We start from the raw sequence: 16,684 nt of genomic DNA, 5'->3' as shown, positions 1-16,684 counted from the left end.
TGGGATCAGTCTATAATCCACAAAACTGAACATCTACACAAAGAACAATCAAATACAATTACGCTACAAATAAAGAAAGTACAAAAGTATTGGTAGATCTTGCCTGCAGAAGATTTATGAACAAGGCTAAAGGAAGGGGAAAATTGATACAGCAGTCATGTGACCAAGTTAATTTTCATTTATTTAAGATATTTTTTAAGTTGTTCAAAAATAGAAAGATAGAGGCTTTATAAGGTTTAGGGGAAGACAATTCCAAGCATACAAAACAGTATAAAAACTTTATACTGCCCAAATGATCTCATTATAAACTATAACATTTAGCATATCTATCATTTAACATATTTAGCATTCCCATATAGGTGAGAATAAACATAATACAGTACGTTTTAAACTACTGGTCATGCTTCATTAGCAGATTATAAAATTGACTTAATGAGTAGTGACCAGGATTTTTTAATGAAATATAATTGTAGAATCTTCTAGAATAGAAACTACCAGAGGGCATTATATATTATAAGAGTAAGTATGTTTCACAAAACTATGTATACATCCTAATTCACAATGCAAAATATCTTTCTATGAGACACAGTCAAATCAGAATGAAAGTTACTAACATAGAGGGTAAGAGCTAGAATTTTAGATTTTAAAGACTGTTTGGAGCTAAATCCCAGCTTTACTCTTTACTGGCTCTGTGGCCTTGGGCAAGTTACTAACCGTCTCCTGTGCCTTAATTTCTTTATCTGTAAATATAGTGATGATAATAATGCCTATAGTTTAGAACAATGCCTGGGCAATTACAAGTGCTCAACACATTAGCTAGAATTATGTTATTATTTCTTACTCTAAAAGGTCAGGTGAAAAAAAAAAAAAGAAAAAAAGAATAAATTAAAAAAATAAAAGGTCAGGTGTTCAGTTACTAGCCAACTTTCTTGAAAGTTGAAAGCTTTTGTGTTTTTGTTGTTATATAGGTATAAATATTTACTCATAGTGTATAGCTATATATGTATAGTTATGTAGAGAAAATATACATATATATTAGCTATGATAACATAAATTAGATACAGTACTCATGTTTCTTCAGTACTTAATTTCAGGGCTAAAAATATTTGTATTTTTCTTCCTACCTGAACTCATATCACAAAAGCACATATACACACTCCCATGTAATTCCCAAGACATTTGTGTGCTTACGTGCATATTCATATTCTATGTCCCAGACTAATTGAATTTTCCACCTTTCAGCCCCAAGAATCTTAAACTATGTGTCACTGTTACTTTGTGCTTTAGAACATAGTGTTCCTTTTCACTCAAAGATCCTTTTATTTGGGACCTATTACTTCTTTAAGACCAAGCTTAAACATAACCTCTGTGAAGCCTTTCTTTTTTTTTTCTAACATCTTTATTGGAATATAATTTCTTTACAATGGTGTGTTAGTTTCTGCTTTATAACAAAGTGAATCAGTTATTCATATACATATGTTTGCATATCTCTTCCCTCTTGAATCTCCCTCTCTCCCACCCTCCCTATCCTACCCCTCTAGATGGTCACAAAGCACCGAGCTGATCTCCCTGTGCTATGCGGCTGCTTCCCACTAGCTATATCTATTTTACGTTTGGTAGTGTATATATGTCCATGCCACTCTCTCACTTTGTCACAGCTTACCCTTCCCTCTCCCCATATCCTCAAGTTCATTCTCTAGTAGGTTTGTGTCTTTATTCCCGTCTTGCCCATAGGTTCTTCATGACCTTTTTATTTTCTTAGATTTCATATATATGTGTTAGCATACGGCATTTGTTTTTCTCTTACTGACTTACTTCACTCTGTATGACAGACTCTATGTCCATCCACCTCACTACAAATAACTCCATTTCGTTTCCTTTTATGGCTGAGTAATATTCCATTGTATATATGTGCCACATTTTCTTTATCCATTCATCCAATGATGGACACTTAGGTTGCTTCCATGTCCTGGCTATTGTAAATACAGCTGCAATGAATATTTTGGTACATGACTCTTTTTGAATTATGTTATTCTCAGGGTATATGCCCAGTAGTGAGATTGCTGGGTCATATGGTAGTTCTATTTGTAGTTTTTTAAGAAACCTCCATACTGTTCTCCATAGTGGCTCTACAAATTTACATTCCCACCAATAGTGCAAGAAGATTCCCTTTTCTCCACACCCTCTCCAGCATTTATTGTTTGTAGATTTTTTTGATGATGGTCATTCTGACCAGTGTGAGATGATATCTCATTGTAGTTTTGATTTGCATTTCTCTAATGATTAATTATGTTGAGCATTCTTTCATGTGTTTGTTAGCAATCTGCATATCTTCTTTGGAGAAATGTCTATTTAGGTCTTCTGCCCATTTTTGGATTGGGTTGTTTGTTGTTTTGAAATTGAGCTGATTGTAAATGTGGAGATTAATCCTTTCTCAGTTGCTTCATTTGCAAATATTTTCTCCCATGCTGAGGGTTGTCTTTTGGTCTTGTTTATGGTTTCCTTTGCTGTGCAAAAACTTTGAAGCTTCATTAGGTCCCATTTGTTTATTTTCGTTTTTATTTCCATTTCTCTAGGAGGTGGGTCAAATAGGATCTAGCTGTGATTTATGTCATAGAGTGTTCTGCCTATGTTTTCCTCTAAGGGTTTGATAGTGTCTGGCCTTACATTAGGTCTTTAATCCATTTTGAGTTTATTTTTGTGTATGGTGTTAGGAAGTGTTCTAATTTCATTCTTATACATGTACCTGTCCAGTTGCCCAGCACCACTTATTGAAGAGGTTGTCTTTTCTCCACTGTATATTCTTGCCTCCTTTATCAAAGATAAGGTGATCATGTGTGTGGGGGTTTATCTCTGGGCTTTCTATCCTGTTCCATTGATCTATATTTCTGTTTTTGTGCCAGTACCATACTGTCTTGATTACTGTAGCTTTGTAGTATAGTCTGTAGTCAGGGAGACTGATTCCTCCAGCTCCATTTTTTGTTCTCAAGATTGTTTTGGCTATTCGGGGTCTTCTGTGTTTCCATACAAATTGTGAAATTTTTTATTCTAGTTCTGTGAAAAATGTCATTGGTAGTTTGATAGGGATTGCATTGAATATATAGATTGCTTAGGGTAGTAGAGTCATTTTCACAATGTTGATTCTTCCAATCCAAGAACATGGTATATCTCTCCATCTATTTGTATCATCTTTAACTTCTTTCATCAGTGTCATAATTTTCTGCATACAGGTCTTTTGAGTACTTAGATAGGTTTATTCCTAGATATTTTATTCTTTTTGTTGCAATGGTAAATGGGAGTGTTTTCTTAATTTCACTTTCAGATTTTTCATCATTAGTGTATAGGAATGCCAGAGATTTCTGTGCATTAGTTTTATATACTGCTACTTTACCAAATTCATTGATTAACTCTAGTAGTTTTCTGGTAGCATCTTTAGGATTCTCTCTATATAGTATCATGTCATCTGCAAACAGTGACAGCTTTACTTCTTTTCCAATTTGGATTCCTTTTATTTCTTTTTCTTTGCTGATTTCTGTGGCTAGAACTTCCAAAACTATGTTGAATAATAGTGGTGAGAATGGGCAACCTTGTCTTGTTCCTGATCTTAGTGGAAATGGTTTCAGTTTTTCACCATTGAGGACAATGTTGTCTGTGGGTTTGTCATATATGGCCTTTATTATGTTGAGGAAAGTTCCCTCCATGCCTACTTTCTTCAGGGTTTTTATCATAAATTGGTGTTGAATTTTGTCAAAAGCTTTCTCTCCCTCGATTAAGATGATCATATGGTTTTTCTCCTTCAGTTTGTTAATATGGTGTATCACATTGATTGATTTGCATATATTGAAGAATCTTTGCATTCCTGGGATAAACCCCACTTGATTGTGATTTATGATCCTCTTAATGTGCTGTTAGATTCTGTTTGCTAGTATTTTGTTGAGGATTTTTGCATCTATGTTCATCAGTGATATTGGCCTATAGTTTTCTTTCTTTGTGACATCTTTGTCTGGTTTTGGTATCAGGGTGATGGTGGCCTCATAGAATGAGTTTGGGAGTGTTCCTCCCCCTGCTATATTTTGGAAGACTTTGAGAAGGATAGGTGTTAACTCTTCTCTAAATGCTTGATAGAATTTGCCTGTGAAACCATCTGCTCCTGGGCTTTTGTTTGTTGGAAGATTTTTAATCAGAGTTTCAATTTCAGTGCTTGTGATTGACTTGTTCATATTTTCTATTTCTTCCTGGTTCAGTGTGAAGCCTTTCTTCGTTCTTACACATACACTCTAGCCTCTGTGCTTTTGCTTAATTCTGTTTATGGCTCCACATAGAATTTATTCACTTTACTGTAATAATCCATTTAAATTTACATCCATTCTTCTGGACCACTGGACTCCAAGAGTTTTTATTGTACCACCATTAAAAGTGGTACAATAAACTATTGAAAGCAAATATCATATATATATGCCATATATGTTCATATATGTATATATACACATATATGTATGACATATATATAATGTATATGCCATACATTAGTACAGTATTACTGTACTAATACATACTTTAAGGACCTTAGCCAGAAATAGAAATTTTTTTTAATGAGGTAAAGATGAAGTACAAACTTTTAAAATAATTTTTAAATTTTGTATTTTATAAATCATACATTTTAAGATAATTATAAAAATAATTTTATGTATTAATGTACAAAAAAATCTCATGTATAAGTAATTTTCTGAATGCTTCATTTCAAATGTCTTATCAGTTATGATGACTTTGTTCTGTATACCATCCTTAGATAATATCTCAAGGAACAATATGCATTTAGGGTGAGGTTTATTGTTATTTTTTTTTAATTTTTAAATTTGTGATTCTTTGTTACAATATAACTATACTGTCATTGTTATTGTGTGGCAAAAAGTTTGTAATGAGAATAAGATGTGTGTCAGCTCTGTCTTTTTCTTATTTACCTGTGCTTGCATTATTAGTATTATATTTATGATTTTGCATGACTATGATTTTTATTAGTCATAGAGAAAGCATAGGAAATAATATAAGTATCCATGTACCCACCACTCACCTTAAATAATAAAACATTGCACATACAATGGAAGCCCTACAAAAGTCATTTTTAGTCTCTTTTCCATTTTGTGAGGAGTCATTCAGATACTACAAGATATCCATAAATCCAGGGTACACATAAAATTTAGTGCATTGAAGGACACAAAAGAACACTAATGAATGATAACACTGGCAACCTCATACACTTAGAACCTCTATTGTTCCTCCAAGATAACTTTGTTTACTGTATGCAATATATGACCATCTACCCTGCAAACTGACAAAGGTGCCAGTGTCAATCATATATTACCATGGTAAAGTTTAAATTTCTAATTTTTAGATTATAAATTTAAACTGGAATTTTAATATGTTCTTCCTGTGCAGCAGTGCTTTATTCTGGTGCTCTACCACCACCTTTAGAGGTCACTGCTCTAAACTATAAACCCCTCAAAAACAGAGATTTTGTTCAATTCTTTATTGTAACTGTGCCATGCACAGTACATAAAAGAGAAGCTCAATAGAAGTTTGCCAACTGAATGAAAGAAACGGGGTTTTTCTGTGATGTTTGAAGGTAACTTGGAAGTTTACAGTGGGTATATACTGTCTACTCAACTTGTGTAAATTTTGACATTGTCCTGGCATTTGTTTAAGATTCTACTGTTACAAGAAGAAAACAAATTGTTGAAAATAAGCACAGAAGTCTTTTAGAGCAAAAAAGGCAAAACCCTGGATCTGTAGAACAGAAGTACAGTGAGCAGATGAATGTAAGTAAGTGTTAGTAAAAATCTTTATTCAATAGTGAAAAATTGCTTGGAAAACAGAATATTCCTACAGGACTGTGCTTTTCCTATAAACTGTGCACCACAACATAAATGATATAGCCAAAGCCATTGTGAAGGAGCCCAGACTCTATGCTAGGGGCTTACTGCACTGTACTAATATGCTATATTCTAGTTAGCCTAAATGATCAGTTACTAATGAATATTTTAAACTAGCTTTAAGAAATCACATTATTTTACTTGTTATTATTTATACTCAACTCTGGGAAAAAACTGAGGTTATTCACAACAAAGTTATTTAAATATACATTTAAAAATGGATAAAAAAGAAAAATAAATTAGAGCCATGGAAACAGGAAGCAAGTATGCTTATCATGAAGACTAATATAGTTCCATGTGTTTAAATATCCTATTGGTATCTAAGCTTCCTGGAAGACATGGCAAGAAGGAAAATAAGGTTTTGCATAGTTGTCAGGGGATATCAATAATGATTTCGTATGAGGTATACTGTATTAAAAGACATTTTCCGTTGAGAATCCTCTATAGGGGACCTTGAAGTTCATAATAGATATATCCCTATTAACAGTCAACAACAAATAAATAAGGAGTTTCATGTGCTGTTTGAAATAGAGATCTTCAATAAAGTTCAAAAGCATAATAATGTTGATTTTAAAATTAGTGGATGTAATTCTGTGAGAGCTAAGTAAATGTGACCTAAATATGACATTTTCTAGAGGTCTAGCATGATCCAAGGGTTGAATTTAAAATATTAAAAAACTTGTGGACTTCCCTGGTGGTGCAGTGGTTAAGAATCCGCCTGCCGGGGCTTCCCTGGTGGCGCAGTGGTTGAGAATCCGCCTGCCAATGCAGGGGACACGGGTTCGTGCCCCGGTCCGGGAAGATCCCATATGCTACGGAGCGGCTGGGCCCGTGAGCCATGGCTGCTGAGCCTGTGCATCCGGAGCCTGTGCTCCTCAACGGGAGAGGCCACAACAGTGAGAGGCCCGCATACCACAAAAAAAAAAAAAAAAAAAGAATCCGCCTGCCAATGCAGGGGACACGGGTTCGAGACCTGGTCTGGGAAGATCGCACATGCCGCAGAGCAACTCAGCCCGTGTGCCACAACTACTGAGCCTGCGCTCTAGAGCCTGTGAGCCACAACTACTGAGGCTGCGTGCTGCAACTACTGAAGCCTGCACACCTAGATCCCATGCTGTGCAACAAGAGAAGCCACTGCAATGAGAAGCCCACTCACCACAATGAAGAGAAGCCCTGGCTCGATGCAACTAGAGAAAGCCTGCATGCAACAATGAAGACCCAATGCAGCAATACATAAATAAATAAATAAAATTTACAAATATTAAAAAATCTAGATGGATGAGTGAATAACATTTCACTTGAAGTTTCTACCTTAAATACCACTTCTGATTTTTAATAGAACTGGAAACAGAGTATTTTATGAAGAATGTATACTCCACGTCAAAGGTTGAGGGTCCTATTATTTGTATACTGTAGAAACTATTGATTTTTATATAGATGATTATTAATATGAAGAATTATCAACAATGGTTTAATTTTATCAGCAAAACAAGTCATTTAGTTTTTTTATTTATGAAAATATAGTTGTCTTATTACCAATATATTTTTACTGTTTAATAACAAGCTTAATTACAAACATAACTTCCGGATTACAAATAGAATAATGCTTAAGTCCTTCCTTTTTAATTTCCATGTTGTCCACATCAAACATCTCAAAATCTATAAAGTGAACAAATTTTATCTTTATTTTTTCTTTATTTTTATTAATGTATGTTAAATTTAAAAGTAATGTGTAGTTATAACAAAAATTGAACAAATTAAATTTTAAATGCCATTATTAGTGCCCTTTCTAAATTCATCTTTATTTTTCTGTGTCTTGTTCTGTTCTTCTGTGTCTTACTCCTTTGCATTCTATCTTGCTGTCTTTAGAGTCCATTTCTATTCTTTCCAGAAGCTTCACTTCCACTTTCACATAATACACATCTTCCACTCACACACCACTTATACATTTACCAAAGTCTTGTTAGCTTTAAAGTAGGTCAGTGTTCCTGAATCAAAACAAAGTTTTGAAGTTTATTTTTTTTCACCCTTGTTGTTTTGTTTTGATATTTGGTTTTAGGTTGGGTTTGATTTTGTTTTTACTCAAGAGCTTAAACAAGCATTCAGTTACTATAGCACCAGCCTTGTCACCTTGTATTAGGAAATATATTTTATCACAATGGATTTTTTCCCAGCCACTACTTCTATGTGGAGAGAATCTAAAAGAGGTCAGTGAAAGACAGATAAAGCACAATTGCCACTTTGTGCCAGGGTCTCAGTCCAGGTTGTCTCAAGTCTATAATGGAGTTTAGGCAAGGCTATGAGAGCTATCAGAGCAGGGCTGTTGAAGAAACCTGCATCAGTTACTCTTCAAATTAGACTGAACAAAAGCTAGGTATAGTCATAGCCAGGCAATTTTATCTAAGAGAAACAGTCAGTTCTTAAGAGTGGAACAGAATGGGGGTAAAGAATCAAAGTAGACCATAGCCAAGGAAGGAGAGTTGGTATCACTCAGAGTATTGAATGGGAGTGCTAATTGCCAGTGCTCTGATATTTTTCATTTCCCAGTACTGTGCAACATCGAGGCAGCCATTTCTATTTTAAGTTTTGTCATCTAAGACACTTACCTGTCCTTGGCATTAGCCATAATCAGAGGCTTTTGGCTACTATCGATAATTGTGACTTACCCTTACAAGGATAAACCAGCCTTAAGGTAATTTTTTACCTTTCCTTTAGTTAACACTTCTGATTGCCACCCAACTTACTTCCTTCTTTCAAATGTCCAAGACAATATTGCAATCTGAAAATTTACCAAAATCTACATAAAATATTTTTCTAATCTTTAGGCATCATAGAAAGGTCTTATTCCCGTAATTCTTGATTTATGCTCTAAAAGAAAGAAAATATATATTATATGAACAGTGATAGCTGAAAATATAAACAGCAAGTAAAAATCTGTTGTCAATATATCATTAATTTTAACACAGACCTACTAGAGCATGGACTTGAGGATATGGGGAGGGGGAAGGGTAAGCTGTGATGATGTGAGAGAGTGGCAGAGACATATACACACTACCAAATGTAAATTAGATAGCTAGTGGGAAGCTGCAGCATAGCACAGGGAGTTCACCTCTGTGCTTTCTGACCACCTAGAGGGGTGGGGTAGGGAGGGTGGGAGGGAGGGTGACACAAGAGGGAAGAGATATGGGAACATATGTATATGTATAACTGATTCACTTTGTTGTAAGGGAGAAACTAACACACTATTGTAAAACAGTTATACTCAAATAAAGATGTTAAAAAAATTTTAAATATGGAATTATATTCTGATTCAATATTCTATTTTTATAGAATTTTGGACAAAGTGTCCAGCTAAGTTCAAGTGAGCCAAAACAAACCACAAGGGCTACTTCTAATATTGAAGAAGGTATGTTTTAGTTTATACATTTTCCTCTTAGCTTTGTTCCCAATGATTTCTTTTTTTGTGGTTCTTATACATATTTTCCCAAGTACTTACATATTACATGACTGTTAAATGACCATTTGGCGACCTGAGTTCTCCTCACCCTGCACATTTAGATTGTTGCCAATGTTTTTATTTATTCTAAATAGTAATGTACTGAACATATATCTACATCGTTTTTTCAGACTTTTCAATTATTTCCATATTTAGATTCCCAGAATTAAAATTACAATACTTGGCATTAATTGGCACCCAATTAATATTTGTTGAATGAAACTCTGTGTTAAATGAGTACTGGATCAAAGGAAATAAACATTGTTAGAGGTTTTTATACATATTCCTATGGCATTTTCCTGAAAAGTATTATCATTCAAAATTCTTCTCAGATGTATGCCAACTTGAGGTAGAATCACTTCTATTGTTTACTTATAAGACAGACAAAGAAATGATATATTATTAGTTTTATTTGTACATCTTTTATTAATAATAGGCTTAATTGTTTATGTACATTTATTTTGGTGAATTATTTCTTCATATTCTTTTTCCCTGTAAATATTGAAGTTTTAGTATTTTCTTAATCATTTCTGTGAACTCTAAATATCAAGGATTCTGATCCTTATGTTAGTTACAAATGTTTTTACCACCTTACTTTGTGCATTTTATTCCACTTATGTTTTATTTTTACATATAGAAGTCTTACTTTACATTTTTTCATTCAATAATTATTGAGAGCCAATTTCCTGCCTGCAACTAAATATTTTGGATATACAATAATTAACAAAACATACAAAAGTCTTGGCCTCCAGAATTTAAAATCTATTAGGGAAGTCTGACCTTAAATTAACGTTTTTAGTCTTTTCTTAGTGATTTGTCCATTACTCAAAGAAATTTCCAAATGCAGAAAATTAGAAATGTTTCTTTTCCTCTATATTATTTTAATGGTTTGATTTCATTAAATTTAATTCTTTAATGTCTTTGGAATTTGTTTAAATAGATGATGTGAAGTGATGCTCCAAATTGATTATTTTATAAACAACAAACTAATTTATTGAGTCATCTTTCCCTTCTCTCAAGTCTTTGATACTTCTTTGAGCATATGTTCTTTCATTGAATTTGGTCAGTTTCTAGGCTTTCAACTCTGTTCAGCTGATCATCTAATTTTCTAAAATTTCCATAAGTTCCTTTTATCTTACTCTTATTTATAACTCATCATAATTGCTATTATAAAGACAATCTGCTTCACCTTCTCCTTGAACTACCAATGAATAACAAAAGCAGAACAGAAATAATCTACATATACATAATGTATTTTTTTTCCTTAGCTCAGGTAACACTCTAGAAATTATTACCTCACTGCCATCATTTTGAGTATTTTTTTAAATTAGAGATGGGAAAATGGTAGCTATAAAATGCAAAGTAACAAAAGATTTACTAGGTTTCTGTTTGTGAAATGAATACATACAGACATATGTCAGTTAAGTATGTATAAGGGCTAATACCAGAGACAAAAAGGGAACAAAGAATTGTTAATGTAAAGTTTCTATAGTTTCAGGCAGTACTTCTGAATTTTTGATGGCTGAAAACCTAGTGAAAGCTTCAGTTCCTGAGGATGAAATTCTAACTGTCATGAATAGCAAGCAGCTACAGAAATCAAATCTGACTTTAAATAAAACCCAGCAATTTAACATCTGTGCACTATCAGCTGAAGAACAAAAGATCCTACAGTCCCTTAATCATCTCAATGAAAGGTTACGCTGTAAGTATAGAAGAACACCTTTTGTAAGAAATGTTGAATTTTATACTTAGACAATTTTAATTTAAAATTTAATTTAAAAATTGAAAATAAAAATACAAAATGTATCCAGATTATCACCTACTTGAATCAAGTATATAACAAAAATTTATTTGAATATGCCATACTATTTCAGGTATACTGTACTCATTTCATTTATGCTGATGCCAGTTTCATTGGCAGGCTTAACAATCTTTTGGGAATGTATGAATAGACTTCATTTCAGCAGTGTGACAGGCTATCTGTACTGACCATCCATCAGAAACCCATAAATTCAGGATTAGGTACTTTAAAAATCTTAAATATAGCAATGAGCTGGTAAGAATATAAGAAATTCTGGGCTTCCCTGGTGGCGCAGTGGTTGGGAGTCCGCCTGCCGATGCAGGGGACGCGGGTTCGTGCCCCGGTCCGGGAGGATCCCGCGTGCCGCGGAGCGGCTGGGCCCGTGAGCCGTGGCCGCTGAGCCTGCGCGTCCGGAGCCTGTGCTCCTCGACGGGAGAGGCCACAGCGGCGAGAGGCCCACGTACCGCAAAAAAAAAAAAGAATATAAGAAATTCTTAAGACCAGGATGTAAATATAAATAAGAACCTAGAATGATAAGGAGAGTGCTGCTGCTAGCTTTTCTCTTGAGAACATTTAACCCACAGAGTGAAATTGAGCTTTGCTTTTCATGGCCTCACAGAAAAATGGGAACAGAAGACAAAATCCATGGCCTACTTAAGCTGAGTAGTCTTGTAGAAGATCCTCCCACCCTAAAGTTGGGCCTCCCAAAGAGCTACGTCTACAGAGAGAGGGGTAAAAAAAAAAAAAAAAAAAAAAACCTTACATAACTTAAGTTTCGGTATTAAGCAGATGAGGGGAGAAGACATGCAAGCTTTTTTCACCTCTCTGTATGTATGTCTGTGTAGGATGTAACTCTTAAAGAGGTTTTGTCAACAGCAGTCTCTTACTAAAGGAAATTCTAAAGAATGTACTTCAGCAAACCAAAAGTAATCTCAGAATGGACAGTCTGAAAAGGTAAATTTGAACATTGTATAAAACAATAAATGTAATTTAAAAGTACTATGTGGTTCAAGGAGAAAACAGAGTTTAAATACCTATGAAAAATAATACATAAGTTGGAGAACATAAATGGTGTTAAAGTGTGCTAGGATTCTTGTATTATTAAGGAATTGAATAAAGATATAGGTTAACTTTAGATGTTGATAAATGAAGCCTGTCTATGGTAATTACTAAGGTCACAACTAAAGAGTCAGAAATAGAGTATACAAATTCCAGACTCTTAGAGAAAGAAAGTGAAATGCAAAAGAAAAAAATCAAATCAAACCAAATTTACACAAGAAAGGAGATAAAAATAATCATAGAAGAGATAGGACAAAAGGACAAATACTGTACTATAAGATGGTGTATACAAATGTATATAATAAATGTAAAAATATATGTGTATTTTCATATATACAGTATTCATATATAATGCATATATATAAATAAATGTGTATTTACTGTGTGTGTATATATATTCCACTTCTGCCTAAAATGTAGAAAATTGGAATATAGCAATCACACACTAAGAATAAGAAAAAGCAGATAAACAACAAAAGTATAGGTTTTCTTAAACCCATTAAAGAGCTGAGGTTCCAGCACAACCAAGTAGCCTGACATCCAAGGAAAGACAGGAACTTCCAAGGAGAGACATGACATGACAATTGGCTCACCTGTGGCTGAATATGGGAGAAAAAAATGCCAGGTTCCATACAAGCTGATATTAAGAATTATGCATACATGTTTAGCAAATTGCTAAAGGACAAATGTGAACTATTGTGGAACATAAAACCCCCAGGAGCCTAGACACTCTTCTTGTTCACACCACTCACAGATTCTTCTTTATGAACCTACACTGTGTGTTCATGAGAAAAAGAGGGGGCAGAACAGGAAACCAGAGAAATCCTCTCTCAGTGGTGCAGGCTTGGAAAAGGGGAGCAGCCACCACTGTAGGAATGGTATGAAGCCCCATGCAGAACCTTCTCTCCTACAGAATAAAGGTCATATAGTACTGGGACAGAGGCAGCAAACTTCATTGATTGCCCCCAGGGCACAAATGAAGACTTACTCCAGGTAGGGGAAAGGTAAAAGAAGTAAGCTTCTACTTCTGGAGAAGGGGCAAGAAAGAGGCATGGGCCCAGATTATTAGAGGTATCCTGCTGTAGGAAGAGGGACACAAAATTGTCCTGTGCATAACCTGCCAAAAATACAAGGCAAAGTTGACTGCCATGGGAAGGAGGAGCAGGATGACTAAGAAGGAATAGAGGACATGCCTAAGACTGAGCCTCGACCAGGACAACAGAAAAATCCCCCTACTCCCCGACCACAAGGCCAGCAAGTTCCAAAACACAAGCAATAGAAATCAGCTGGAGAAAGGCAAGGGCATAGAGAGAATCTAGTGGTATTGTGCAGACACACAGGAAGGCCAAAAGCTGAAAGTAGAGCAGGAAAATTGAAGGGAAAAAACCTCCATGACTCCTGCAGAAGCACAAAATAACACTAGAGGATTTTGAAACCATTGGTATACTGAACGTAACCATAGGAACAATAAAACCCAAACCTAGCTCAATTCCTAAGTTGATTAACTACACACAGACACACACACACACACACAGAGACACAGATACACACACACACACACACATACACATACATACACACATCAATTGCCTAACAGAAAAGACATGCCCATTTCCAGGCACAAACACTATTTACCTCAGTATCCACTATTCTAAACAAGAAGTCCAACATTCAATCAAAACTTACAAGACACAAAGAAGCAAGGAAAAAAACTCTGTCAAGGGACAAAGCAATTAACAGATTGAGACACAGAGATGACCCAGATGTTGGAACTATCAGATAGGTAATTTTAAATAACTATGACTAATATGTTAAAAGTTATAGTGGAAAAAGTGAACAACATGGGAAAGAGTCTACAAACATGGACAGATACAGAACTTCAGCAGAGAGATGGAACCCATACAAAAGACTCAAATAGAAATGCGAGAAATAAGAACACTGTAACAGAAATGAATAATGTATTCTATGGGCTTGTCAGATTCAACAGAGATGAGGAAAGAATCAATGAATCTGAGGAGAGGTGAGAGAAGATTTCCACACTGAAACACCAAGAGAAAAAACAAAGAGGTTGAGGGAAAATACAAGAACAGAGGATCTAAGAGCTGTGGGACAATATAAATCAGTCTCACAAATATGTGATTGGGATCCCAAAGTGAGAAATTGCAGCCTTTTTTGCTGGGAGAAGGAGCTACTGATTGGGTTTAGGTAAAGCCCCTTTCACATGAGGTGAGAACATGTTCTTGGGTCCCAGGTAACTATGAAGAACTTCTGAGGTCATTTTGAGACTTCATATTATAACAATTGGATACCAAATAGAAAGAAATTAATTGAACCCCTACCAAATAACATACATAAAAGTCAGTTACAAGGTGATTAAAGATTAAATGTGAAAGAAAATATATAAAGCTTTTAGGAGATAATATAAGAAAGTAGTTTCTAGCCTCAGGGTAAGGAAGGATTTCTTAAGTAGAGTACAAGGATCAAAATCCATAGAGGAGAAAAGTAATAAATTTGACTATATTAAAATTATAAACTTTTCTTCATATCATTAAAATAATGAAAAAAACAGGCCACAAAATAAGAGAATATATTTATAATACATAGGAAAAAGACTTGTCCAAAATATATAAAGAACTCCTACAAATCAATAAGGGAAAAGACAACTTAGTAGAAAAATGGGGGGGGGGGGGGCGGGGGAAGACTTGAACAGGAACTTTACAACAAAGGAAATGAAAATGACAATAAACATTGATGGATATTCAACATTATTAGTGCAAAATAAAACAATGGATATAATTATATACACATCAGAAATACATGACTTTATTTATTTATTTTTTTTGGTCACTATGTGGCATGTGGGATCTTAGTTCTCCAACCAGGGATAGAACCCTTGCCTCCTGCAGTGGAAGCATGGAGTCTTAACCACTGGACTGCTAGGGAAGTCCCAAGACATGACTTTAAAAGCTTGACAATGCTAAGGGTTGGCAAAGACGTACAGCTATTAGAGCTCTCTTATAATGCTGGTGGGAATGTAAACTGAGGCAATCTTTTAGGAAATTTTTTGCCACCACCTAATAAATTGAACATGAACATACCCTACAATCCAGCAATTTTACTTCTACATGCATACCTAGAGAAAACCCTGCACGTGTGTATCAGGAGACATGTATAAGTATATAGAGATCATCATTGTTACAAAATCCGAAAATTAAAAATATGTAAATGTGGTATATTCATGTGCTGGAATACTAATCAGCAAGGAAAATGAATAAACTACGGCTACACACAACATCATGGATGAATACAAATAACATATAATTTTGAGCAAAATAAAACAAATCACAGGAGAATAAAGACAGTACAATACTATTTATGTAAAACTCAGAAACATGCAAAACTAAACAATGTTGTTTGGGGGATATACACATATGTATTAAACCTATAAAGAAACAAAGTCAGTTTAGAGAGTTACCTCTGTGGAGAAGGGAAGGGAGTACAATCCACAGGGCAGTGTTGAGGTAGGAAGCTCCAGGATGCCTCTGAAGTGGTGATAATGTTCAAATGTCTTAGCCTAGGTGGTTACACAAGACATTAGCTTTATTATTACTAATTAAAATATACATATATGTTTTATACACTCTGTTAATTTCAAAATTAAAATGTTTAAATAATATATTAATAAAAGGCAGGGTGCTAAAACACAAAGCAATACAGAACTAAAGCTATAAGTTTAAGATGTAAAATTATGAAGATAAGGAGTAAAAACCTCAAATCAGTTTTTTTTGGAGGGTTCTTTTTTCCATTAGGTATTTCCACATATCTTAAATGCTTCATGTAAAAGATTCTGCCTGAATTTTTTTCTTTCGCCCAGACCCTTGCTATTATATGGACAAAAGCCAAAACATTAAAAAGGCAAGAGCTGATCAAATTACTAAACATTTTTGTGCCTCAGTAGTTAAATAAACATCTCCTCCTTTTTCCTGAAATGCTCCAAGAATGAAATTCACTTTTGGTTTAAAAAGAAGAAAGAAAAATTTAAAAGAAAAGATAACCTAGCATTTGAACAAAGATTGGTTTAGAATACTCAAAGTACTAGGAATGCCCTTTTAGCAACATAAATTTTATGTAATTGTTTTTAATCAAATTAACTCTATTTCCTCACCTAATATAGGTATAAAGACTGTTTCTGGGGACAATAGGAAAAAAAGTCTCTTACTCGATTTTGAATATTTTGACATATCAGAATTTAATATTTGATTCTTTAGTCATTCTTCTCCTTCAATATACATAACTAAATTATTTGTATATCATGGTATAATTATTTCAGATGTACAAGAAACCATTTGCAAAAATCCATCAATCAAAAAGTACTTTACAAATAATACCACTTTTGGT

General features: G+C 34.4%; 1 protein-coding gene across 1 annotated transcript in view; it reads left to right on the top strand.

Annotated features, from left to right (window-relative positions):
- Window positions 1–16,684, top strand: part of CEP126 (centrosomal protein 126) — a 149,109-nt gene that overhangs the window by 96,919 nt on the left and 35,506 nt on the right. The window contains 5 exon segments of the mRNA XM_059070246.2: window positions 5,704–5,816; window positions 9,261–9,336; window positions 10,919–11,128; window positions 16,617–16,651; window positions 16,653–16,682. Of these exon segments, the coding sequence (XP_058926229.1) occupies window positions 5,704–5,816; window positions 9,261–9,336; window positions 10,919–11,128; window positions 16,617–16,651; window positions 16,653–16,682 (464 nt within the window).

This window comes from Kogia breviceps, chromosome 7, assembly GCF_026419965.1.
Source record: "Kogia breviceps isolate mKogBre1 chromosome 7, mKogBre1 haplotype 1, whole genome shotgun sequence".
In the NCBI taxonomy this organism is placed as follows: domain Eukaryota; kingdom Metazoa; phylum Chordata; class Mammalia; order Artiodactyla; family Physeteridae; genus Kogia; species Kogia breviceps.
Note: the sequence above shows the minus strand (reverse complement) of the source record. Positions and strands in the feature narration are given on the sequence as shown.